The sequence below is a fragment of the Myotis myotis genome, unplaced genomic scaffold (genome assembly GCF_014108235.1).
Source record: "Myotis myotis isolate mMyoMyo1 unplaced genomic scaffold, mMyoMyo1.p scaffold_m19_p_46, whole genome shotgun sequence".
Classification (NCBI taxonomy): Eukaryota; Metazoa; Chordata; class Mammalia; order Chiroptera; family Vespertilionidae; genus Myotis; species Myotis myotis.
In genome coordinates this window covers 759,308-784,382 of record NW_023416353.1, presented here as the reverse complement: position 1 = coordinate 784,382, position 25,075 = coordinate 759,308, and the positions used below count along the sequence as shown (strand labels likewise).

Here is a 25,075-nt window from a genome sequence, read left to right as displayed (position 1 = left end):
AATACATAACAACTATCATCCAGAACCATGGGAAAGCTGGCTGAGTGGAAGTACTACAACTAGAGAGATTAAGAAGAAAGTGCATTGAGATTGGTAGGAGGTGCAGCGGCATGGAATGGGCTGGCACCTGGGTGTGCTGCTTTTTTAATCAGAAGGGAGATACAAGCTCCCGCTTGTTCTGAGCTCTAGTGCTGGGCGAGACTCTGGGGGGACCCAGACACATAAGGGGAGAAACTGGACTGTCTGGCATCAGGGCAGGAACGTGGGGGTGGCTTCCAGATGAAGATTCTTACAATGGTCATTGTTCCTGTGCTGGGACCTCCCTGATGCAGGGCTGACTGGCAGCCATTGCTGTTTGCTCTGCCCTAGAGATTCCCTGAGACCCTGCCCTACCCAATTTACAACCCCACCCAAGCTGTGCACAGTAGCTTTTGCATATGAATGGCCTGTCCTTTCTCAGCCTAAAACCTGTCAAACAAGCTGCAGCTGGGTCAGGGAGCCCCAAAGATATAAAAAGAAGGACCAATGATGAACATAGATGCTAAAATCCTCAACAAAATTCTAGCAATTGGATTCAGCAATACATTAGAAAGGTCATACACCATGACCAAGTGGGATTTATGACAGGGATGCAAGGGTGGTACAATACCCCCAAATCAATAAATGTTATATATCACATAAACAAACTGAAAGACAAAAATCACATAATCATATCAATTGATGCAGAAAAAGCATTTGACAAAATCCAACACCCTTTCTTGATAAAAGCTCTCATCAAAGTGGGAATAGAGGGATCATACCTCAACATAATAAAAGGCCTATATGACAAACCTACAGCCAACATCATACAATGGGCAAAAACTAAACCCATTTACACTAAGAACAGGAACAAGATAAGGATGCCCACTCTCACCACTCCTGTTCGACATAGTACTGGTAGTACTAGCCATAGTGATCAGATAAGAAGAAATAAAAGAATCCAAGTTGGAAGAGAAGTAAAACTGTCCTTATTTGCAGATGACATGATACTGTACATAGAGAACCCCAAAGACTCCATCAAAAAACTGCTAGACCTAATAAATGAATTTGGTAATGTAGCAAGATACAAAATTAATACCCAGAAATCTATGGCCTTTTTATACACCAATAATGAACTCCAGAAAGAGAAATGAAAAAAACAATCCCATTTACCATTGCACCAAAAAAATTAAGATACCTAGGAATAAACTTAACCAAGGACGTAAAAGACCTGTACTCAGAAAACTACAGGACATTGAAAAAAGAGATAGAGGAAGACATAAACAAATGGAAGAACATACCATGTTCATGGATTGGTAGAATCAACATCATTAAATGTCCATATTACCTAAAGCAATCTATAGATTCAATACAATACCTATTAAAATACCAACGGCATATTTCAAAGATCTAGAACAAACTCTCCAAAAATTCATCTGGAATAAAAAAAGACCCCGAATAGCCACAGGTGTCCTAGAAAGAAGAACAAAGTTGGAAGGATCACAATACCAGACATCAAACTATATTACCAGCCACAGTTCTCAAAACTGCCTGGTACTGGCACAAGAACAGACATATAAACCAATGGAACAGAATAGAGGACCCAGAAATTGACCCAAGCCATTATACTTAATTAATATTTGACAAAGGAGGAAAGAGCATACAATGGAGCCAAAACAGCCTCTTTAATAAATGGTGCTGGGAAATTTGATCAGATACATGCAAAAATAATGAAACTAGATCACCAACTTACACCATACACAAAACAAATTCAAAATGGCTAAAGGACTTGAACGTAAGACAGGAAACCATAAAAATCCTACAAGACTCCATAGGCAGCAAAATTGCAGACATATGTCGTAGCAATATCTTTATAGACACAGATTCTAGGGCAATAGAGACTAAGGAGAAAATAAACAAATGGGACTACATCAAAATAAAAAGCTTCTGCACAGCAAGAGAAATCATCAACAAAACAACAAGAAAGCCCACTGCATGGGAGAACATATTTGCCAATGTTATCTCTGATAAGGGTTTAGTCTCCAACATCTACAAGGAATTCATACAACTCAACAAAAGGAAGATAAACAATCAAATAAAAAATATGGGCAAAGGACCTAAATAGACACTTTTCGAAAGAGGACATTCAGAAAGCCAAGAGACACATGAAAGCATGCTCAAAGTCACTAATCATCCGAGAAATGCAAATCAGAACAACAATGAGGTACCACCTCACACCTGTCAGAATGGCTGTCATCAACAAATCAACAAATGACAAGTGCTGGAGAGGATGAGGAGAAAAAGGAACCCTTCTTCACTGCTGGTGGAAATGCAGACTGGTGCAGCCATTGTGGAAAACAGTATGGCGTTTCCTCAAAAATTTAAAAATGGAACTGCCATTTGACTCAGTAATACCACTTCTAGGAATATATCCCAAGAAAACTGAGACCAATCAGAAAGGATATATGCATCCCTATGTTCATAGCAGCACAATTTACAATAGCTAAGATTTGGAAACAGCTAAATGCCCATCAACAGATGAGTGGATTAGAAAACTATGGTAATCTACACAATGGGATACTACACTGCTATAAAAAGGAATTCTTACCATTTGCAATAGCATGGATGGAACTGGAGAACATTATGCTAAGTGAAATAAGCCAGGCAGTGAAAGAAAAATACCTCATGAACTCACTCATTTATGGATAATAAAGAACATTATAACCTGATGAACAAAAAGATAGATACAGAGGCAGAGAAACATTGAACAGACTGTCAAATTATAGTGGGAAGGCTGGGGAGTGTTGGGGATGGGTGTAAGAGATCAACCGAAGGACTTGTATGCATGCATATAAACATAACCCATGGACAAAGACACGGGGCGGGGCAGGTGAGGGCATGTGATGGGGGGTTAGGGAGGCCGGGGGAAAGTCAATGGGGGAAAAAAGGAGACATATGTACTACTATTTATAATACTTTAAACAATTAAAAAAATAAAAATAAAAGAAGGCCCAAGGCTGGCACCAGCACCAGCCTGCCTTGCTTCACAGCTGGGCCTTGTCTGGGCATTTCCAAACCTGATACAAAGAAGAGGAATCTGCAGATGTCTCTGTAGCTCCTGCTGGGTGGCTGAAGACCGTGGCTGACTTTGCACCTCCTTGGAAATCCAAGAGCCAGTGTACCCAGTGGTCAGTGCAAGACCATACCAGATTACAACTCTTCACATCTATAAGTGACACACTTAAGGGCAGACTCAGTGAGCACCAAAGCCCCACTGAAGCAAGTCCTGCCCCGTAAGGGTGTCTCCTGCACAGCAGCTCTTCCATTGTAGACACAGCTGGTCCTCACAGCCAGTTGGCCTGGAGGTCAATTCCTCCCGGTGATACCAGCAGCAATCAAGGCTCAACTACAACAGCCCACAAAGGGGTACACCAAGAGTGTCCACCTCAGGTCATTGGGGAAGCTGAGCCACTGGGCCCTATAGGACACTTACTACACAATGCAACTCTATCAACTCAAGGAGACTTAGCAGCTACCAATACATAGAAACAAACACAGGGAAACAGCCAAAATGCAGAGACAAAGAAACATCACAAATGAAGAAATGGAAGAAAGCAAACTACTGGATATAGAGTTCAAAACCACAGTTATAAGGTTACTCAAGAACCTTCTAGAAACCTCTGAGGAACTTAGTGAGACCTTCAGGGATCTTAGTGAGAATGCAAAAAAAGAAAAAGAAAAAAAAAGGAAAAGGACCAGTCAGAAATTAAGCATACACTGACTGAAATAATAATATACAGAGATTCAACAGTAAAGTATCTCAAGAATCAAGTCAATGATTTGAAATATGAGGAAGCAAAAAACACCCAACCGGATGAGCAAAAAGAAAAAAGAATCCAAAAATATGAAGATTGTGTAAGGAGCCTCTAGGACAACTTCAAGCGTACCAACATCCAAATTACGGGGGTGCCAGAAGAAGAGAGAGCACAATATTGAAAACCTATTTGAAGAAATAATGACAGAAAACTTCCCCTACCTGTTGAATGAAATAGATTTACTGGTACAAGTCCAGGAAGCACAGAGAACCCCATAGAAGAGGAATCCAAAGAGGACCACACCAAGACACATCATAATTAAAATGCCAAGGGCAAAAGACAAAGAGAGAATCTTAAAAGCAGCAAAGGAGTATCTATATGACTGTCAGCTGATTTCTCAACAGAAACCTATGCAGGCCAGAGGGAGTGGCAAGAAATATTCAAAGTGATGAATAGCAAACCAGTATTATATGAAATGCTGAAGGGTATTCTTTAAGAAGAGGAAGAAGAAAATGGTAAAGATAAAAAATTATGAACAACAAAGTGACAACAAATACATATATATCAACAAGTGAATCTAAAAATCAAATGAATAAAAAATCTGATGAACAGAATAAACTGGTGAATGTAATAGAATCAGGAGCATAGAAATGGAGTGGACTGACAATTCTTGGGGGGAAGGGGGGTCTGGGGGGTGCAGGAAGAGATTGGACAAAAATCTTATATGCATGTATGTAGTACCTATGGACGCAAACAGTGGGGTGGTGAGGGCCTGAGGTGGGGTGGGAACCGGGTGGAGGGGAGCTATGGGAGGAAAAAAGAGGGACATCTGTAATAAACTGAACAATAAAGATTTAAAAAAGAAAAAAAAAGAATATCATTCTAGAATTCAGAGAATATGTTTACCCATCTTCCTAGAGATAAAAATAATTGTATAGCACTAGTCTGGTTTGTTTGGCCCACAAGCCCAGTGTGGCCCTTGTAAATTAGTGTTACTGCTTTTACTTCTGCTCAGCCCCATCCATCTCCTTCCATATGCCCATTAACTTCTGCAAGTGCCTCCACAAGGAGATCCACAAGGACCTGCTGGTGACCAGCGCATAAGAGATCACCGACAAGTGTGGGGGTGCTGGCAGCCTGCGCACCCACCTCAAGATTAGAGATTCTGCCAGCCATATTCTGTACTCCAAGGAGGATGCAACCAAGGGGAAATTATCACTGAAGATTATAACATGTTCAAAGTGTGTTTTAAGAGCAAGGGAACAAGGTGGATACCTGACCAATTCATGATCCTAGACATGAAGCATGGTGTGGAGGTGAAAAAATTATGAAATGATCACAAAAGTTGAGAAGTTCAAACCTTTAGAGGAGGAGATAGGAAACCTAGAAGACCTTTCAGAATCTATCGTTAATGATTTTGCCTACATGAAGGAGTGAGAGGAGGACGTGCGTGTTACCAGAGCGTCAACAAATACTTGGGTCCTGCACTTCAGCATCTTTTCAAAGCCTCATTGGACTAGCCACTTGGCAGGTCTTCTGCCTTGAGCACTTCTTTTTTTTTTAAATATATTTTATTGATTTTTTATAGAGAGGAAGGGAGAGGGATAGAGAGTTAGAAACATCAGTGAGAGAGAGAAACATCGATGAGCTGCCTCCTGCACACCCTCTACTGGGGATGTGCCTGCAACCAAGGTACATGCCCTTGACTGGAATCAAACCCGGGACCCTTCAGACCGCAGGCCAACTGAGCCAAACTGGTTAGGGCTTGAGCACTTCTTTAAGACCAAGAAATTGATTGAGTAAAAATGCCTACTCCCCTCCCACCTTGTATCTCAGCCAGCAGAACGTCACTGGGAGGTGCCTAGCCTGAGGCATTCTACCAACACCACCTTCAAGGCACATTGAAACTTTCTTGTCAGAACTTTCTTGGTGTGGGAGGACATGGGTTATCACCTAAACCCAACAAATCAATGAGGGACCTCTTTTCAACTTGATAGTATTTGGACTGGTTTTGCGACAATATGACTATTATTAGAGTTACCTATGACAAAAAATAGGGGCTATCTGGGTAATGCTAGAGCCAATATTTGATCACAAGATTTCCTCCTGTCATCTGCTTGAAGCATGCTTTCTTTCCTTTTCCCACTTGCTCACCAGCTTGGGCTTCCATTCCAGTTCCTTTACCAGGATTTGTATGACCATGTGGAACTTGTTTCATTCTCATTGTCCTCTTTAGATTTTCATGTGAAAATACCCTTATCTTTATCTTAACACTTAACTGAAATGTTTAGGTAGCTTCTAGTGGTATCCTTTCATAATTTTACTAGAGGCCCGATGCAGGAAGATTCATGTAAGAATAGGCCTTCCTTCTTGTAGCTGCTGGCACTGGTTTCCCTCCTGCACCCGGGACCCGGGCCTTCGCTCCAGGCTGGAGCTGCCTTCTGCCTTTGCTCCAGCCATGCCACCCTCCTACAGCCCCCTCCACCCCCCACCTCCCCATTAAAGCAAACGTCCCGCCCAGCCCCGGCTGCTCTGTGCCTGTGCGCATGCGCGCTGCCCAGTGGCCTGGAGTGGCCAGGGCGGGACAGAACACCTGCGTCATCGCCCAGAGGCCCGGAGTGTCCCGGCTCGGCCACCACCATCTTTGTCACATCAATTTGCATATTCCCTCCTTATTTGCTGTGGGTGCCACCATCTTTGTCACGAAGTGATGGTCAATTTACATATTTCATCTTTATTAGATAGGTTGTCTTTATTTTTTTTTAAAATATATTTTATTGATTTTTTTTACAGAGAGGAAGGGAGAGGGATAGAGAGTTAGAAACATCAATGAGAGAGAAACATTGATAGCTGCCTCCTTCACACCCCCCCATTGGGGATGTTGCCCGCAATAGATAGTTTGTCTTTAAAAGGGTGATAAATGAAACATCTCATAGAAATGAGTTTTGAACTATAGATAACTCTTTTTTAAAAATATATATATATATTATTGATTTTTTCAGAGAGGAAGGGAGAGTGAGAGGGATAGAGAGTTAGAAACATCGATGAGAGAGAAACATCGATCAGCTGCCTCCTGCACACTCCCCACTGGGGATGTGCCTGCAATCAAGGTACATGCCCTTGACCAGAATCGAACCTGGGACCCTTCAATCTGCAATCCGATGCTCTATCCACTGAGCCAAACCAGTTAGGGCTATAGATAACTCTTTAAAAGAAAATTTAATTTGAGATAATTAAAATATTTCTGCTCAATGCTTCAACTTTTTCTTCTAGTGTATTTATGTGTATTTTGTTTTATGCAATTTTATTAGATGTGTAGATTCATGTGACCACCATGGCAAAATGCAGAACAGTTCCATCACTCAGATCTCTGTGCTACCTTTTTAAAGCCACAGCCATATCCCCTCCTTCTCCTGAGCCCCAACCTCTGGCAACCACTAATTTGTTCTGTCTTTCTAATTTTATCATTTCAAAAATGTTATATAAATAGAATCATATAGTATGTAAACTTTTGAGATTAACATTTTTTTCACTCAGCATAATTTCCTTCAAATCCATCCAAATTGTGGCATGTGTCAATAATTTGTTCCTTTTTATTGATCAGTAGTAGTTCATGGTATGGATGAACCACAGTTTGTTTAATCATTCACCCATTGAAGGACATTGGGGTTTTCAGTTTTTGGCTGTTACTAATAAAGCTGCTGAAAATATTAAAATATTTTATTAAATATTATTTTAATTAATATTAAAATAAATATTGTGAACAGTGATAGAATTTTCAAAAGTACATGAAATCAGGTCTTTGAATAATAAAATCTAAAATGTAATTATATTGTGTTGTATCATACTGGCAGAATTTCTGTCTTTTGGAGAAACCCATCACCACCATGTCTAAGTAACTGAAGGCCCCAAACGTATTAATCACAGAGGTCTCTAAGTTGTACTACTCATGGGAAGCATTTATGGACACAACCATGTTTGTGGCACCCTGCAGTTTGTAATCTACTGCCCCCATAGTTATTCTACTCAACATTTATTGTTACATTTGTTGCTCCTCCAAAGTCTCAGTTTTTAAATGGGCTTGGTCTAATTATTTTCAGATCTTGATCTCATATTAATTAGTAGATCTGCAAAAGTTTGCTCTAAATGAATGCATTTCTCTCTCTCTCTCTCTCTCTCTCTCTCTTCTCTCTCTCTCTCTCTCTCTCAACTGGAACTCAGGAAGAAGAGGAATCCCAAGAAGAACCTAGATGCCTTCAGTTGGAACAGAAGATGACATCAGGTAGAGTACATTCCATGTGACACATTCTTTCCTGGGTTGCTTTTGCTGACAGCAGGGCACACAGCTTCCAGATTGCAACGGAAAATCTGTATGTTCTGAGTGATTGGAAACATGACTAGAAATGTCACTTATGATGAATTCCAGGCACGATATCTGGACAATCTGGTCATGATGCTGAAAATAGCTTCTCTCCTTCCTTCTCTTATTGATTACAGTTGTTTTTTTAAATCCTCACCCTAGAATATTTTTCCATTGGTTTTTTTTGAGAGAGTAGAAGAGAGAGAGAGAGAGAAGGGGAGAGAGAGAAAAAGAAACATTGATGTGAGAGAGACACATCCATTGGTTGCCTCCCACTTGCACCCTGACCACAGCCAGAGATTGAACCTGTAACTGAGGTACGTGCCCTTGGTTGGGAATTGAACCCATGACTCTTCAGTCCACAGGCTGATGTTCTAACCACTGAGAAACCCAGCCAGGGCTGATTATAGTTTTTGATAAATAAATACTTGCAATGAAGTACATAATAATTATGATGAAAAAAATTCAAGTTCAGTAATACTAACATAAGTAGTTACTCACTGAAAAGTTTATGCTTATCTTGAAAAATGTTATTTAGATGCATTTGCTGTTGTTTTTTTATGTTAGTGTATAGTTAAATATGCAAATTTGCTAAAGATATTTACCCCATAATGGGACTTTCTATGAGATAATGTGGAAAGAGACAAATGATGGTTTCTAACTATGAACAGTACTGATACTGGGATGTAATTGTCATAAAAATACATTAGTTGAGTGGAACTAATAAGAATGAAAACTAAATCTTAATACTCTCAGCTTCTATTTTCCAGTGGCTTTTTGTCTGTTTTATATAATTAGAGGTTAGAAGTGGACTCCAGATGTGTTTGCTGCTGGCAGAGGCTCATGTTCTTGTAATTTAATGGAAATCAGGGAGCAGAATTAAGAAAATGGAAATGGTAATGAAAAGAATATGTAGAGTGAAGGAGGAAAGATGGTCCCCTGCTCTGATAGAGATGGAAGAGAGAGAATTAGCAATTAACCAGCTCAACCAGCTCCCTTTACTCCCAGGGTCTACCCCCACCAATAACAAAAATTGCCTCTTTCTAGGACATTCTCCCCTTGCAGGTCCTTGCATGGCTGGCTGACTCCTTCTCATCAACCAGGTCTCAGTTGAAAGGTCCAGTGCTGCAGGCCACTGTCTCATTCCTCCCAAGCACTCTCCATCCCATTGCCCATTTTTATTTTGTTCATAGCACCCATTATGACCCAAAATAATCTTTCTGTTGATTGGTTTACCATCTTAATGTCCCCTAGAGAGTAAGATCTTAGCTACTTTAATGTTATTTCTAGCACAGTGGGCAGTGCCTGCCACACAGTAACCAGTCAGAAAATTCTTACTGAGGCCTCATGTCCCCTATGTGAGAGGCATTCTTTTTCTCTCTGTAACTGAGATGTGGGTGGGCTGGGTTTGATGCGAGCCAAATCCATTCCTATTTTGGATTTCTGGGGTATAAAGAAAATAAGACATGATGCTTGCCCTCTAGAAAACAAATCATGTCTAAGAGACAGATGCAGTTAGAACATGAAAAATAATGTAAAAAGGTTAAAACAATTAAAGCGCTACTGGGAGCACTGAGGAAGGGGCAACTAAATTTGCGTTGGGGAAGTAGAATCTAAGAAGTCTCCTGGGCTATATGATTCTTGTACTGAATATGGGAGTTGAAAGGAGGTATTGAAAACAGAGTTGGAGTTTATTGTTATGCCCCTGAAAATATCCTGAGGGCCACTTTTGATTTTTATTTCCCCAGCTAGAGAAGAAGGCTGGAATGATGGCCATTGCTGACTCAATACGAATTTGGCCAACCAAAAAACTTTGTTTCTCAGCTGCTGTTATAAGCAATATTCTTTGCTCTCTTGACATCGTGTTCACTATATTTTGAGGACATTTGTTCACATCCAAAGCCTTGATTACCCTGTATGTCGTGTAAGCACCACTACTCATCAAGGCCTTTCTAAGACCAGTTGACTCCCATGAGTTCTGCTGTGACATCTCAGGATGAGAAATCAGATATTCCATTTTCAAATGTCCACTAGAGTTCCTAGATCATTAGGGCCTTGGTGTATTTTACCAGAAGTCTAGTGTAGTGTTAAAAATTTCCCTCACCAAATACATTTAGAATCAGAGATCTCCATGAAACATCATTCCACAGAACAGGAGGGACACATTTAGTTAGAAATCTATAATCTCAGGTTTTTTGTTACCAGATAATATGGTTTCAGATTTTTGGATTGTAAATAAATGAATAATTTCTCTGTTTCTTTAATCAACAACACTGCCTAATAACCCTATTCTCTAAGTGCCCCCATGAGTCTCCCACCTTGGTCACCAGTGAAACGTCTCCTTAGAGTCTAAGGCAAGTTCACTGGTTTCACAGGCAAAGAAAATCTAGGCCCCTCAAAAGAAAGACTTCAAGCAGAAAATGCAAAAAGTTTCTCACTATTTCTAAAAATAGAAAATAATGTTTGGGGGCCACTGACTTTGGGGCTTGCTGTAGAGTTCGTCTTCTTTATTCAGGATTTACTCCAAATGTGTATTTTTATACTGTGGCTTTAGTGTTTGCATCTTAGTCTTAGTCCATTCAATTCAAATCTACTGTTCTTAGCCATTATTTGAAATCCTATTAGGTATAAATTGTGTCTGCTAGACTAAACTATGTTTACTGAAATATGTTAACTAAAATATGTTTACTGAATGTCTACTATATGCTAGATACTGTGCTAGGAAGTATGCTATATTTAGGGTGGAAAATAGAACAGACATGACTCCATGCTTCATGGAGCTTGTGGGAAAAGGATAAATGCAGCCGTTACACATATGAAAAGAAAATGTAAATTATAGAGAAATTGTAGCCTTTAAACAAATAAAGTATAAGTTACAGATAAGGCAGGGTTCTGCAGAAGTCTTGTCTTCACAGAGCTTATTGTTAAATACAGCCTATAAAACATGGACACAGGAAGCTAAGGCAAAAGGTAGGATACAGTACGGGCTAAAACAGAGACATGAGGAGGAGGGATGGGAGTGCTAAAAAGATGGGAGAAATTCCATTTGGAGGATCCAGGAAGTTATCCAAGAGATTGTGGCATATGAGCCTACTCTTAAAGGATAGATATGAAATCCGTTTGTGAAGAGAAACACATTAGCCAAGGCATTTATAAAATGAAAACCACATTTAATCCAAAGTGATATCTATTTGGAGTTCAGCCCATTTTTTGGTTGGTGACTTAATTCTTAGGCATCTGTCACTTTTCCTGAGGTCTGTAATTTACACTTGCAGGGCCCACCCAGTGGGTAATCGCAGGTTGATTAGGAGTGTTTAAACTTTGCCACCCCCATTACCCATTTTTTGCTCTCTAATAATTCAGTGTCTGTATACATTTGAGTTTTTTTGGGTTTTTTTGTAAGTGGCCTGCCTGTAATAGACAGGAGCCTAATGCCTACTTAGGATCAGATGGCATTTGTTCCTGACTTCATGGACATATTAACTGAGTGGATAGGGTAGCCCACTTATAATAACTTCTTTTTAATGTGATACCGCGTGGGTCAGCTGGTGCTCCATTTCAGTAAGACCAGTGTGGAACAGCTTCATCAGATGCCTGCAGCCTGCCCCCTCCGTGCTCTGCCCCTCCTCAGTGGGATTCCTTCCTCACTACCTTAGGTCCCAAGTCTCTTTACCATCAGAAAGACATGCAATCAGTTCCTATTAATTAACAACACTGTGTTGCTTCTTCTTCAGCCTATTGGCATTGAAAGTTGTACATCCACCAATGGAATGAAAAACTTGGTGGCTGCTAGGAGTTTGAAACATCAGCAAACAGGTAAAGAAGGGGAGGGGCACTTCTGGCTACAGTCACAATGCATGATTAGCCACTTTCTTGACCTGAGCCTAGGAAGGCCTTGAATCATGGGGCCACTTAATGAAGGTCCCATAAGACTGCTTGTTCCTTAGAAGCTGTGTCTGTTTACAAGTGATGTTATATCCTTTATTGACAGGTGCTATTTTAAAGATGCAGTACATCTGATCTAGCATTCAATGTAAAAATAAAGAAAAAACCGAACCTGGGCTATGCATAAGGTAAGGTAAGGATGAGGTAATGCATCCATGAAAGATGATGATATAAGTGAAGGTATCATGGAGGAAAAATATCTGTACTTTAGAGTTCCTTTGATGTGACTGTGACATTGTATAATAGAGAAAAAGCAATAGTAACAAGGGAGAGATTATAATTCCAAACAGAGAGAACGGTACATCAGTGAGAAGGCACAATTTGCAGCCTGATAGTGTAACCCTCTGAAAGTAAGGCGGGCATTAGTAGCTAAGGACAGGGGAAGAAACTAGCTTACACTTGGGTTTGTGCCTCATTTCTCAGCAACTGCTATATCAAAGACTCGTTGGTCTTCAAGGTTCTCATCCCCACCTCCCCTCAGGTCTTTCTTTCCATGGGTAGTCAGTCTTTCTTTCCTTCTTGCCTTTCCATGGAATGTGTTCCTTTTTCAGACCCCTCTATGGTTGCTCTGACTTTTTATTTTAGAGAAGAAGTTTTATGATGAGTCTTCATTTTATTTCTTTCTACTCCACTGAAAGGCCCTTGGAACAAGCACACATACATACATTAGCTTATGGAAGGCATCACTATTGAGTGAGATTAAAATTGAACATTACTTTTTCAGTACAAACACTGAGGTTTATAGCTGACATAAAGAAAATACAGATCTTGCCCATATATTAGCCAAGATGAATAGACATGATGTAATACCAGTTTCCGAGAGAGAGAGAGAGATTGAAAATCCATCTTAATTTGTTCACTTATACCCCTGTGAAGAGGAAGACCAATGAATGGGCCAGTTATGCTTTCTGGAGAAAATTCTTTTAAAAAATTAATTGCATCCTTGCTGGTGGCTATTGTTGGTTTGTTTGTTTTCAAGTAAAAGGTTTTTTTAAAATGTTGGCTTGATCTTGCCATTTTTCTTGCCCATGAATTGCTTTAGAAGCAGGCCAAGTAATTTTGAATGCTGAAACAACTTTTAATGTGTTGAACATTCAAGAAGACTTTGCAGAATCCTTACTATCTTTTGGGTTGCACTCAACTTGTGCTGTCAAGACCCCAAGATTGCAACACTTTGATCAAAAGAGGAGAGAATCCTATAAGTTGAAGCCATTTTATGACAGTGAAGAAGTTTCATCAGATCATGCCCTTTTGGCTAAAGGTCACCTAGCATTGATCAGGGCCCAGCACACTTTCAGGGTTGGATGTTTGTGTCATCTGATTTTAGTTGTTTTCATTTCCTGTGGTTTGTAGCTTTCTCAAGTGTGAAGTAATGAACCTCAGACGGTTAAAATTCTTCAACTGAAAATAAATGCAATGAGGAAAAAAATACATGTATTTCTGTAACCTTTATGGGGAAGTAAGACCAGGGTTCCAATGAACAGCTTCTTTTTACTGTGTGTGAGGCCAGCCCTCTGAACTAAGAGTTCAGACTTTCTGGCTCAGAGTTTTGGGAGATGAATTTCTCTGATAATTCAGACAAAAGAAGTGTCTGCTTTTACTTTAAAGTCTTAGAAAAGTCAAAATGAGGTTTCTGCCCCCAAACAACTATATTTCAGTTGTACCCCACTTTAATTGTGCAAAAAAAAAAAGTTATCTTCTTTAGCAGTTTTCCTGAGGCTCTGGCCAAAGAATGAATAGAAAACTGTTCAGGTAGGAAAGAGAAACAGGAGGGTAGTGTACTGTTTTTCTTAAATTGCTTTTTTTCCATTCTCTTAACCTTTTGGAACAGACAGTGTGAGTGTTCTGGGAGGTCTTCTAATAGAGACAGCATTACTAGGGTTGTAGATGACTAAATTTCTGTGTGAGATGTTTGGTCTGTATGGCTCACATCCCCACCTGCTGCTGGGTCTTTGCTCTCAGCCTTTCCTGACCACTTTGAGCAGAACTGCAACCTTGCCTTCATCTTTTACCTCCTTGCTCCACCTGGCTTGTCTGAAAACAAATTGCTAGGCTCTGACACACCATCTCCTTGACTTGTTCTTTGTGTGTCTTCCCCTGTAGACATGTAAGCTCCATGAAGGCAGGAATGTTTGAGCCTTTTATGTGTTGCTGCATACAGAATGAATGCCTAAAACAGCCTGACATGGTGGGTGCTCAATAAATGTTTGTTAGATGAATGCTTGCACTTTTAAACTTTTGCTAAAGCAATTAGATCAATCAGAAACTGAACACTGAGTGTCTTCTATTTGTTCCCCACTCCCCCAGCTCATAGCACAATGCCTGAAAAATGAAAAAACTCAAAATAAATGGTTGTTTCAATAAAGTATGCATGCATGCATGACTGATTGAGTCTGGTTTACAACATAACTTTTGATATAAAAACTGTTGTTTGGTTGAGGATTTAATAAATAGGAAGTGAAGCAGGCTAATCCATAGGGTAGTCAAAGAAGCGGTAGACACAGTCTTGTCCTCAAAGCACTAAATGTATTTCCTTTATCTTGAGTTTTTTCTTTTTTCCATTCATTTAACACTAGAACAGACAGTTTGAGGTTTTCCTGGGAGGCCTTTTATTAGAGAAATGCTAGTGGGCTTGTAGATGACTTTTAGTAAAGTTCTGATCCCTAAATCCTTTATGAGACTTAGCTATTATAATTTTATTTTAGTTGAAGGAACCCCACTATTTTCTCTCTACTTCAAATGATACTGATTGGAGGTTTACTATCATATGCATTCTTCCCAAAGAAGGAAGGCAGCAACATACTTGATTCATGAGGTTAACCAAAGGAACACAGACCTGTGAAAGTGACATATTCTCTATTTTAAGAACTAAGACATCACTGGACAAGAGGAGATGCTGGGCTCTAACACTTTATTTATTTATGTTTTAAATTAAATCTTTATTGTTCAGATTATTACATTTGTTCCTCTTCCCCCCCCCCATCACTCCCCTCCTCCCAGTTCCCACCCCACCCTCTGCCCTTACTCCCCACCCACTGTCCTCATCCATAGGTGCATGATTTTTGTCCAGTCTCTTCCCGCATCCCCCACACCCCTTTCCCCCCCAAGAATAGTCAGTCCATTCCCTTTCTATGTCCCTGATTCTATTATAATCACCAGTTCATTTTGTTCATCAGATTATTTATTCACTTGATTCTTAGATTCACTTGGTGATAGATGTATATTTGTTGTTCATAATTTGTATCTTTACCTTTTTCTTCTTCTTCCTCTTCTTAAAGGATACCTTTCAGCATTTCATATAATACTGGTTTGGTGGTGATGAACTCCTTTAGCTTTTCCTTATCTGTGAAGCTCTTTATCTGACCTTCAATTCTGAATGATAGCTTTGCTGGATAAAGTAATCTTGGTTGTAGGTTCTTGGCATTCATCACTTTGAATATTTCTTGCCACTCCCTTCTGGCTTGCAAAGTTTCTGTTGAGAAATCAGCTGACAGTCGTATGGGTATTCCCTTGTAGGTAACTGTTTTTCTCTTGCTGCTTTTAAGATTCTCTCTTTATCTTTTGCTCTTGGCATTTTAATTATGATGTGTCTTGGTGTGGTCCTCTTTGGATTCCTTTTGTTTGGGGTTCTCTGCGCTTCCTGGACTTGTAAGTCTATTTCTTTCACCAGGGAAGGGAAGTTTTCTGTCATTATTTCTTCTAATAGGTTTTCAATATCTTGCTCTCTCTCTTCTTCTGGCACCCCTATAATTCGGATGTTGGTACACTTGAAGGTGTCCCAGAGGCTCCTTACACTATCTTCATATTTTCGGATTCTTTTTTCATTTTGCTTTTCTGGTTGGGTGTTTTTTGCTTCTTCGCATTTCAAATCTTTGACTTGATTCTTGCGCTCCTCTGGTCTGCTGTTGGGAGTCTGTATAATATTCTTTATTTCAGTCAGTGTATGCTTAATTTCTAGTTGGTTCTTTATCACAACATCGAGGGTCTCATTAGATTTCTTGAGGATCTCACTATATTTATTGGCAGTCTCACCAGTCTTTTCGAGGGCCTTACTAAGTTTATCGGCGGCTTCTAGACAGTTCTTGAGAGACCTTAAAAGTGTGGTTTTGAACTCTATATCCTCCATTTCTGTCAGTTGTGTCCTGTTTCTTTGTCTCCGCATTTTTTTATGCTTTCTTGGTGCACCCACTTGTGGTCTTTGCGCGCAGTCTTGTTGTAGTTAAGCCTTGATTGTTGTAGGTATTATTGGGGGGGATTTGACCTTCAGGCCAACTGGCTGTGAGAATCAGGAGAACTTCTGTCCTCTAGGGAGGTGCTAATCTAGCTTTGCCTAAGGCTATCCCGAAAATGCCTCTGTGCAAGGCTTGGGCAGGGCGGGTCCCAGGGGATCTACAGGGTGGGCGAAGTGAGCAGTTATGGCTGCTCTCAGTCCCGTCCCCAGGGGCTCTGCCTCTCAGAGTCCCAGCAACTGCTGCAAACCTCGGAGAGAAAGCTGCCCTCGAGTTCCGACCAATACCAGACAGTCCTGCTTCTCTCGTTTGAGTCTGGGTCCCCAGAGACTCGCCTGGAACTGGAGCTCAGAACCTGAGACTCCCTCCAGATTGAAACAGACAACCGCGCCCTCAGCCGCCAGCTCATTCCACACGCACCTCCGCACTTTTGTATTTTCCACACTGCACCTCCTCTGAGTCTCGGTATGCTTTTCTCTTTTCTTCTAGTTGTAGAATTTCCCCTCAACCAGCCTTCCTGTGGTTCTGGGTAATGTCCGTTCCGTCTTTTAGTTGTATTTTTGAAGTGGTTGTGCGAGGCAGCAATCTCCAGTGTTTACCTATGCTGCCATCTTGGTTTCTCCCCAACACTTTAACTTATATTTATACAGAAAATGTCTTTAGAAATTAGTTGAAGATTCTGAAGTATCAGCACAAGTAGAAAAAAGTCTTTCTTTTGGGAGGCCTAGATTTTCTTCACCTGTGAAATCAGTGAACTTGCTTTAGAATCTAAGGAGATGGTTCACTCATGACTAAAGTGGGAAAATGTGTGGGGTGAGGGTGTTGTCTGCCTTAGGCAGGAGAAGGAGCAAGGCCATGCTTCTGGACTGAGGTGAAGGGAGACTTCCTGGCCTGCCCATTAAAATGCATCAGTCTGCTCCCAGCTCACTGCCATTTTGCACTGAGAAGGTGTCAGGCAAATGAAATCTGCTTTTCACATTCTCAGTGCTTTCACAGGCAAACTCTATTAAGTGATATTACCACCCATGGCTCTGAACCACAGCATCCACCCTCCCCAGAGTCACCAGAAATCAGTCTCTGCTTTTTCTCCTCTCTTCTTGGGTGGAGCGCTAATCATGTCCATATTTTTTTTTTTTAAATTCAACAGACCACTTATTGTTCATAAATAGGAAGACATGAATACAAATAAAAATGAGAGTTTGGATTAGTCCTCTTTGTTCAAGTACACTTGATGCCTGGTTGATCAACTGGGTATCTGTTCCTTGAAGAGGAGTTGAAATGTACCCACACAGCAAATGTTTAGTTTTGATATTGTGCCCACACCCCAATGGGAAACCTCAATAGTTTTATCACGTACTATTCTCTATGTAATTCTATGTCCTCTTAACATGGTGGAAATGGAAGAATGAAACATTCTAGAAGTGTATCCAGGTCATAAAGTGAATCAGTTACCAGGAATGACATTTTCAGTGTGGTAATATTTGGAGCAGAATTACCTTATTTCTGTGCTATTTCGTTTTATTTTCTTGTTTGTTTAAAATTTGTCATTGGGCCTTTGTAAGAATCCTTTAGGGGAGAAAGAATTGGGAAGGTGACATTAATATACAAAGCAGCAGTGATTGAAGTAGCACATCTATGAAATGACTCAAACTGTAAAGCGATGGTCTTTAAATGTTTCCATCCTGGAGGCATCTCTCTACCCACTTCTCACTTCTCACTTCCTTTCTCCCAATGTGAATAAAAAGGTGGAACTTGTGTTGTATGCTCTGCACTCAGGTAACCAACCAGCTCTGTTCTTACAGTGTACCTTTCCTCTCATTTGCAGGATATGGAAAGTGGAAATCGCTGTCTAGAAATTTCAGATGACTATTGTCACAGGTGCTTTTAGGGGAAAGAATGTGAAGTTTTTAAATCTCAAAGATTGTTGTTGTTGCTATTTATCCATGTTTGCCTGCAAGCATTTAAATGAAGTGTCATTTTTAGTCCCAGTGGTTTCTGAAGTCAGCTTCTTCATTTCTCTGCACTCTCCACACTGAAGTTCAACTTGGCTTCATGGCAACCATACCTTACTATACACTTAGAGCAGCGGTTCTCAACCTGTGGGTCGAGACACCTTTGGGAGTCAAATGACTCTTTCACAGGGGTCACCTAAGACCATCAGAAAACACATATATAATTACATATTGTTTTTGTGATTAATCATTATGCTTTAATTATGTTCAATTTGTATCAATGAAAATACATCCTGCATATCAGATATTTACATTACGATTCATAACAGTAGCAAAATTATAGTTATGAAGTAGCAACGAAAATAATTTTATGGTTGGGGCTCATCACAACATGAGGAACTGTATTAAAGGGTCGCGGCATTAGGAAGGTTCAGAATCACTGACTTAGAGGCTCCTGAGGGATTAGCCACTGCTCCAGAATTTGCACATAGGAGGGCACAGGCTTAAGCAATATGGTTGAAATGACAGTAAGGGACTCGTCCTAAAGTTATTTTCCAACCTTTCAACACTTCACATAATATTGAGAAAATGTCATCGTCTATCAAAGACAGGGATGCAGGACGGATGAAGTTGGGAGGGTGCAGACAACACTCAGTGCCCCACCCTCTCACCGCACCCCCCTCCCCCCACCTTTCACTTCAGTGCACACTGGCCCCACTTCCAACACCTGCAAGTCTGTCTAAGGCATTTTCTTCCAGAAGCTATAGCCCTTACCAGTATCCCTCAAGTAACCACTGATGGGACTTGGCGAATATACCCTGCTCACTGGCCTCTTAGGAAGAACAGCTGTGGAGCACAAGATGCACAGGCTCCCCAAGTTGTCCCAGCATGTTTAAGCCCCAGTCACCCACACAAGTAGCTGGATGGACAAAGCCCTGTGCCGGCTGTTCTCCTTCTTGTCTCACCACCTTTTCCCCCTCCTGGTGTTCCCTTCGCTTCCACATAAATTGCTTCTGAGGGAACCCGAACTAAGAGAGGGTCCTTTGGCACAGTCACTGCATTGAACACACCATACCATATTTAAAAGCATCCATATCCTGACAGAGATCTCAATGCCCCCACACCCCCCGCCAAAAAACCCCCAAAGACCTTTAAATGCAAAATAGCTGCTTTGATTACCACTACATTAACTGGTGAAAATTGTGGCAGTCTTAAGCTTCCTTAAATTCTCTGACCTTTTCTGTATGTCTTATGTGTTCTGTCCTTACTTGCCCATTGGGGGATATTTAATGTAGGAAGGGTTTTTTTCCATCTTAAAGTTAACTATCACACAAAACATATTTGTTTAGATACTGCCATATATTGACTCAATTGGAGCATGCTTGAATTGAGTTTAAGAGTGGATTTGTGGAGAAACAAGATGGCAGCATAAGGTATATACCTATATGTGCTGCCCCCCACAACCACATTAAAACTACAACTAAAAGACAAAACTGCCATCATCCAGAACCAGGGGAAAGCTGACTGAGTGGAAGTTCTACAACTATAAAGAAAGAAAAAAGCACATTAAGACTGGGTAGGAAGTGCAGAGGCGCCAAGAACAGAGGTATAGAGGTGCACGAAACGGCAGCATCTGGGGGCGTGGGTGTTTTCCAATCAGAAGGGAGATACAAGCTCCTGACTGCACTGAACTCATTTCCAGCGAGACTCTGGGGACCCTACAGGGAGAAACTGGGCTGTCTGGCATTGGGTCAGTAAGCGAGGGTGGCTTTCTCGCAGAGCTGCTTGCAGGGATCATTGTTACTGTGGGGACACGGGACTCGGGGATGTGGAGACGTGGAGACGCGGAGACGCTAAGACTCGCAGACCCAGAGACGCAGAAATGGCTGAAGGACACCTTCGCTGTTTGCTCCGCCCTGGTGATTCTCTAAGAACCCACCCCACCCAATTTACAACCCCACCCAAGCTGTGCTCAGCGGTGCAAATGAATCATCTGTCCGCCCACAGCCTAACCTAACAAACTGCAGCTGGGTCAGAGAGCTCCAAAAGTCCCAAACCCCAAAGAAAGAGAAGAAATCTGTAGATCTCGCTGTAGCTCCTGCTGGGTGGACTCACACAGCAGCTGACTTTGAACCTCCTTGGAAATCCAGGAGCCAGTGTACCCAGTGGTCAGATACCATATTTCAACTCCTCACATCCATAAGTGACACACTCAAGAGGCAGACTCAGTGAGCACCAAAGCCCCACTGAAGCAAATCCTCCCCCATAAGGGTGTCTCCTGCATAGCAGTTCTTCCACTATAGACACAGCGGGCCCTCACAGTCAATTGGCCTGGAGGTCATTTCCTCTCAGGGATACCAACAGCAATTAAGGCTTAACTACAACAAGACTGTGCACTCAGTCCATAAAGAGGTGCACCAAGAGTGTCCATGTCAGGTGATTGGGGAGGCTGAGCCACTGGGCCCAGTAGGACACCTACCACACAAAGCCACTCTGTCAACACAGGGAAGCAGCCAAAATGTGGACACAAAGAAACAGATCACAAATGAAAGAAAAGGAGGAAAGCAAACTACTGGATATAGAGTTCAAAACCATGGTTATAAGGTTACTCAAGAATCTTCTACGAACCTCCGAGGAAGTTAGTGAGGCTTTGAAGGATCTTAATGAGAATGCAAAAAAAATGGAAAAAGACCAGTCAGAAATTAAGCATACACTGACTGAAATAAAGAATAATTTACAGAGATCCAACAGCAGACTAGAGGGTCCCAAGAATCAAGTCAAAGATTTGAAATACGAGGAAGCAAAAAACACCCATCCTGAAAAGCAAAAAGCAAAAAGAATCCAAAAATATGAAGATAGTGTAAGGAGCCCCTGGGACAACTTCAAACGTACCAACATCCAAATTATGGGGGTGCCAGAAGAAGAGAGAGAGCAAGATATTGAAAGCCTATTAGAAGAAATAATGACAGAAAACTTCCCCTACCTGATGAAAGAAATAGACTTACAAGTCCAGGAAGCGAAGAAAACCCCAAATAAGAGGAATCCAAAGAGGACCACACCAAGACACATCATAATTAAAATACCAAGGGCAAAAGACAAAGAGAACCTTAAAAGCAGCAAGAGAAAAACAGTTACCTACAAGGTAATACCTATATGATTGTCAGCTGATTTCTGAAACCATGCAGGCCAGAAGGGAGTGGCAAAAAATATTCAAAGTGATGAATAGCAAGAACTACAACCAAGATTATTCTACCCAGCAAAGCTATCATGTAGAATTGATGGTCAGATAAAGAGCTTCACAGACAAGAAAAAACTAAAGGAGCTCATCACCACCAAACCAGGATTATATGAAATGCCGAAGGGTATTCTTTAAGAAGAGAAAGAATAAGAATAAGGTAAAGATAAAAATTATGAACAACAAAGTGACAACAAATACCATTAACGAGTGAATCTAAAAATGAAGTCAATGAAAAAAAAACCTGATGAACAGAATAAATTGGTGAATATAATAGAAGCATGGGCATAGAAAGGGAATGGACTGACAATTTTCGGGGGGAAGGGGGTGTGAGGGGTGTGGGAAGAGATTGGACAAAAATCTTAGACCTATGGATGAGAACAGTGGCAGGGGTAATGGCAGAGCGTGGGGTGGGAAGCAGGTGGAGGGGAGTTATGAGGGTAAAAAAAAAAAGAACATCTGTAATAATCTGAACAATAAAGATTTATTTAAAAAAAAGATGAAATATTACATTTGTGACAAGGTGGATGGATCTTGAGAGTATTATGGTAAGTGAAATACTGGTAAGTCAGACAGAAAAGGACCGACAACATTGGATTTTACTCATATAGAATATAAAACAAAAAATAACATGAACAAAACAAAAACAAACTCATAGATACAGACAATAGAATGGTAGTTACCAGAAGGGGAGGGAAGAGGGTGAAGTGAGTCAAATATATGGTAAGGGAAAGAAACCAGACTTTGGGTGGTGAGCATGAAATAGCGTACATAGATGTCAAATTATAATGTACTCCTGAAATTTATATAATACTAGAGGCCCGGTGCACAAAAATTTGTGCACTCGGGGGGGAGGGGGTCCCTCAGCCTGGCCTGTGCCCTCTCGCAGTCTGGGACCCCTCAGGAGATAACGACCTGCTGGCTTAGGCCTGCTCCCAGGTGGCAGAGGGCAGGCCCAATCCCTAGGTGCAGCCCCTGGTCGGGCTCAGAGCAGGGCCGATTGGGGAGTTGGGGTGCCGCCCCCTGTCATGCACAGAGCAGGGTGATCGGGAGGTTGCGATGCCACCCTCAGTCATGCTCAGGGTAGGGCCGATTGGGGGGTTGGGGCACTGTCCCCTGTCACACTCAAGGCAGGGTCGATGGGGAGGTTGAGGCGCCACCCCCTGTCATGCACAGATCAGGGCCAATCAGGGGGTTGGGGAGCTGCCCCCTGTCACTCACAGAGCAGGGTCCATCAGGGGGGTTGGGGCTCTGTACCCTGTCACCCACAGAGCAGGGCCGATCAGAGGGTTGGGGCGCCACCACTGTCACACTCAGGGCAGGGTCGATGGGGAGGTTATGGCTCTACCCCATCACACACAGAGCAGGGCCCGTGGGGTGGGGGGTTGGGGCACCGCCCTCTATCACCCACAGAGCAGGGCCAATCAGAGGGTTGGGGCGCCACCACTGTCACACTCAGGGCAGGGCCGATGGGGAGGTTATGGCTCTACCCCGTCACACACAGAGCAGGGCCCGTGGGGGGAGAGGCGTTGGGGCGCCGCACCCTGTCACACACAGAGCCGCAGGGCGATCAGGGGGTTGGGGAGCTCCCCCCTATCAGGTACAGAGCAGGGCTGATCAGGGGGTTGGGGAGCCTTCCCCTGTCATGAACAGAGTTGGGTGGATAGGGAGGTTGTGGCCCCGCCCCCTGTCACACACAGGGCTGCAGGGCGATCAGGGGGTTTGGGCACTGCCCCCTGTCATGCTGATCTCGGTGCCGGAGGCCTCGTGGCTCCGCTGATCCCGGTGCTGGGAGGCATATTACCCTTTTACTATATAGGGTAGAGGCTTGGTGCACGGGTGGGTGCCAGCTGGTTTGCCTTGAAGGATGTCCTGGATCAGGGTGGGGGTCCCCACTGGGTGCCTGGCCAGCCTGGGTGAGGGGATGATGGTTGTTTGCAGCTGGTCACACACCCTTCAGGGTGGGGGTCCCCACTGGGGTTCCTGGCCAGCCTTGGTGAGGGGATGATGGCTGTTTGCAGCTGGTCACACACCCTTCACGGTGGGGGTCCCCACTGGGGTGCCTGGCCTGTCTGGGTGAGGGGCTGAGGGCTGTTTTCAGGCTGGCGGGTGACTGAAACTCCCAAACACTCCTTTTTTTCTTTTTTTTTTTTTTCTGGGCCAGCTTTAGCTTTGAGGCTTAGCTCCAACTCTTAGGCCTCCGCTGCTGAAAGTAGGTTTCTGGCCTTTGCTTACAATGTTGCGATCCTGCTGGCTGAAGCCTGGCGGACTTAAGCAGGTTTCTGGGGTTTTGTTTAGCTTCTATATTTTTTACATAGTTTCTTAGAGTTGCAGCTCAGTGGCCTGCAGCCGCAGGCAGGAATGTTGGAGTCCTCCGTCACTGAAGCAAGCAAGCCTCATGTTAGTTTCAAGCTGCCTGGCTGCCGGCCGCCATCTTGGCTGGCAGTTTATTTGCATATTGCCCCGATTAGCCAATGGGAAGGGTAGCGGTCGTACGCTAATTACCATGTTTCTCTTTTATTAGATAGGATTAGTAACCAATATCACCTAGTAAATTTAATAATTGAAAAAGAAGAAAAAAGAGTGGAGTTGCATAATAAAATCACTTATTCTTGAGTCCCAATGTGGGCCTGAATGTTCAACTTAATTTCTGATTGGGTCTGTGTGCACTTGAATACTCATTTATCCTGTTTTGAGCCTGATTTTTAAAACAGCTTAGGAAAGAACACCTCAGGTTCCTTATTCTTCATCAAAGAGATAATGAGAGAAAGAGTAAAGAAAATACAATAGTAAAATGTTAATGAAGACCATTCTCTAACAAGTTATGTCTTGAGGGGTCTTTCTATTTCACACAGATATTTAGACACAATGAGTAATTTTGAAAACCTGAAAGGTGATTTTAACTGCTTATGACTAATATTACGAACAGGGCAAACTCAGCTTGTAGATGTGTTTTGTTTGGCCTATAATTCTTAAAATTTAAAAAACTTGTTTGCCAATGTTTAAAAACTGGAACATTTCCTATAAAAATCCAGGTTCCAATTTCTCTTGAATAATTGTAAGAACTGGCCAGCCCAGACCTGCATTTCTAAATAGTAAAAAAAAAATTTTTTAAAAATCAGCTGGCATTGCATTCTTTTGAAGCTCCTTTCCATCCTGCCTGTGGTCTGAAGAGCAGGTAAGATTGTGTAGGGGCCATTGCTATGGAAACCAAGGAGGAAATGCTAACATCAAGCTGGGAGCACATACCTTGGCCAGTGAACTTTAAACAATTCCCCAGAGCTCCTGCAGTTACCTTTTCTTCTGTGTAAGAGGTCAATGCTGTACTATTCAGAGGCCTCTCATTATTTCAGTAATGAGGATTACAAACATTTTGCAATTAGGAAGGGCACCACCAGGAAACAGAATCACTTAATGGATGGGTGTGGCTAAACAATTAGAAGTATACTTCCAGCTGGTACCTTGATGACATAGAAAGTTGAGATCTCCAGAAAATCTACAGGGCCACAAGCTTCTCCTCC

General features: G+C 42.0%; 1 protein-coding gene and 1 pseudogene across 1 annotated transcript in view; both read left to right on the top strand.

The window, feature by feature from the left end:
* FAM107B (family with sequence similarity 107 member B) overlaps positions 1-25,075 on the top strand; it is a 280,431-nt gene that overhangs the window by 119,426 nt on the left and 135,930 nt on the right. The window contains exon 2 of the mRNA XM_036307321.1: positions 8,055-8,115. Within this exon, the coding sequence (XP_036163214.1) occupies positions 8,055-8,115 (61 nt within the window). The remainder of the gene's footprint in view (positions 1-8,054; positions 8,116-25,075) is intronic.
* LOC118655476 lies at positions 4,034-5,636 on the top strand (annotated as a pseudogene).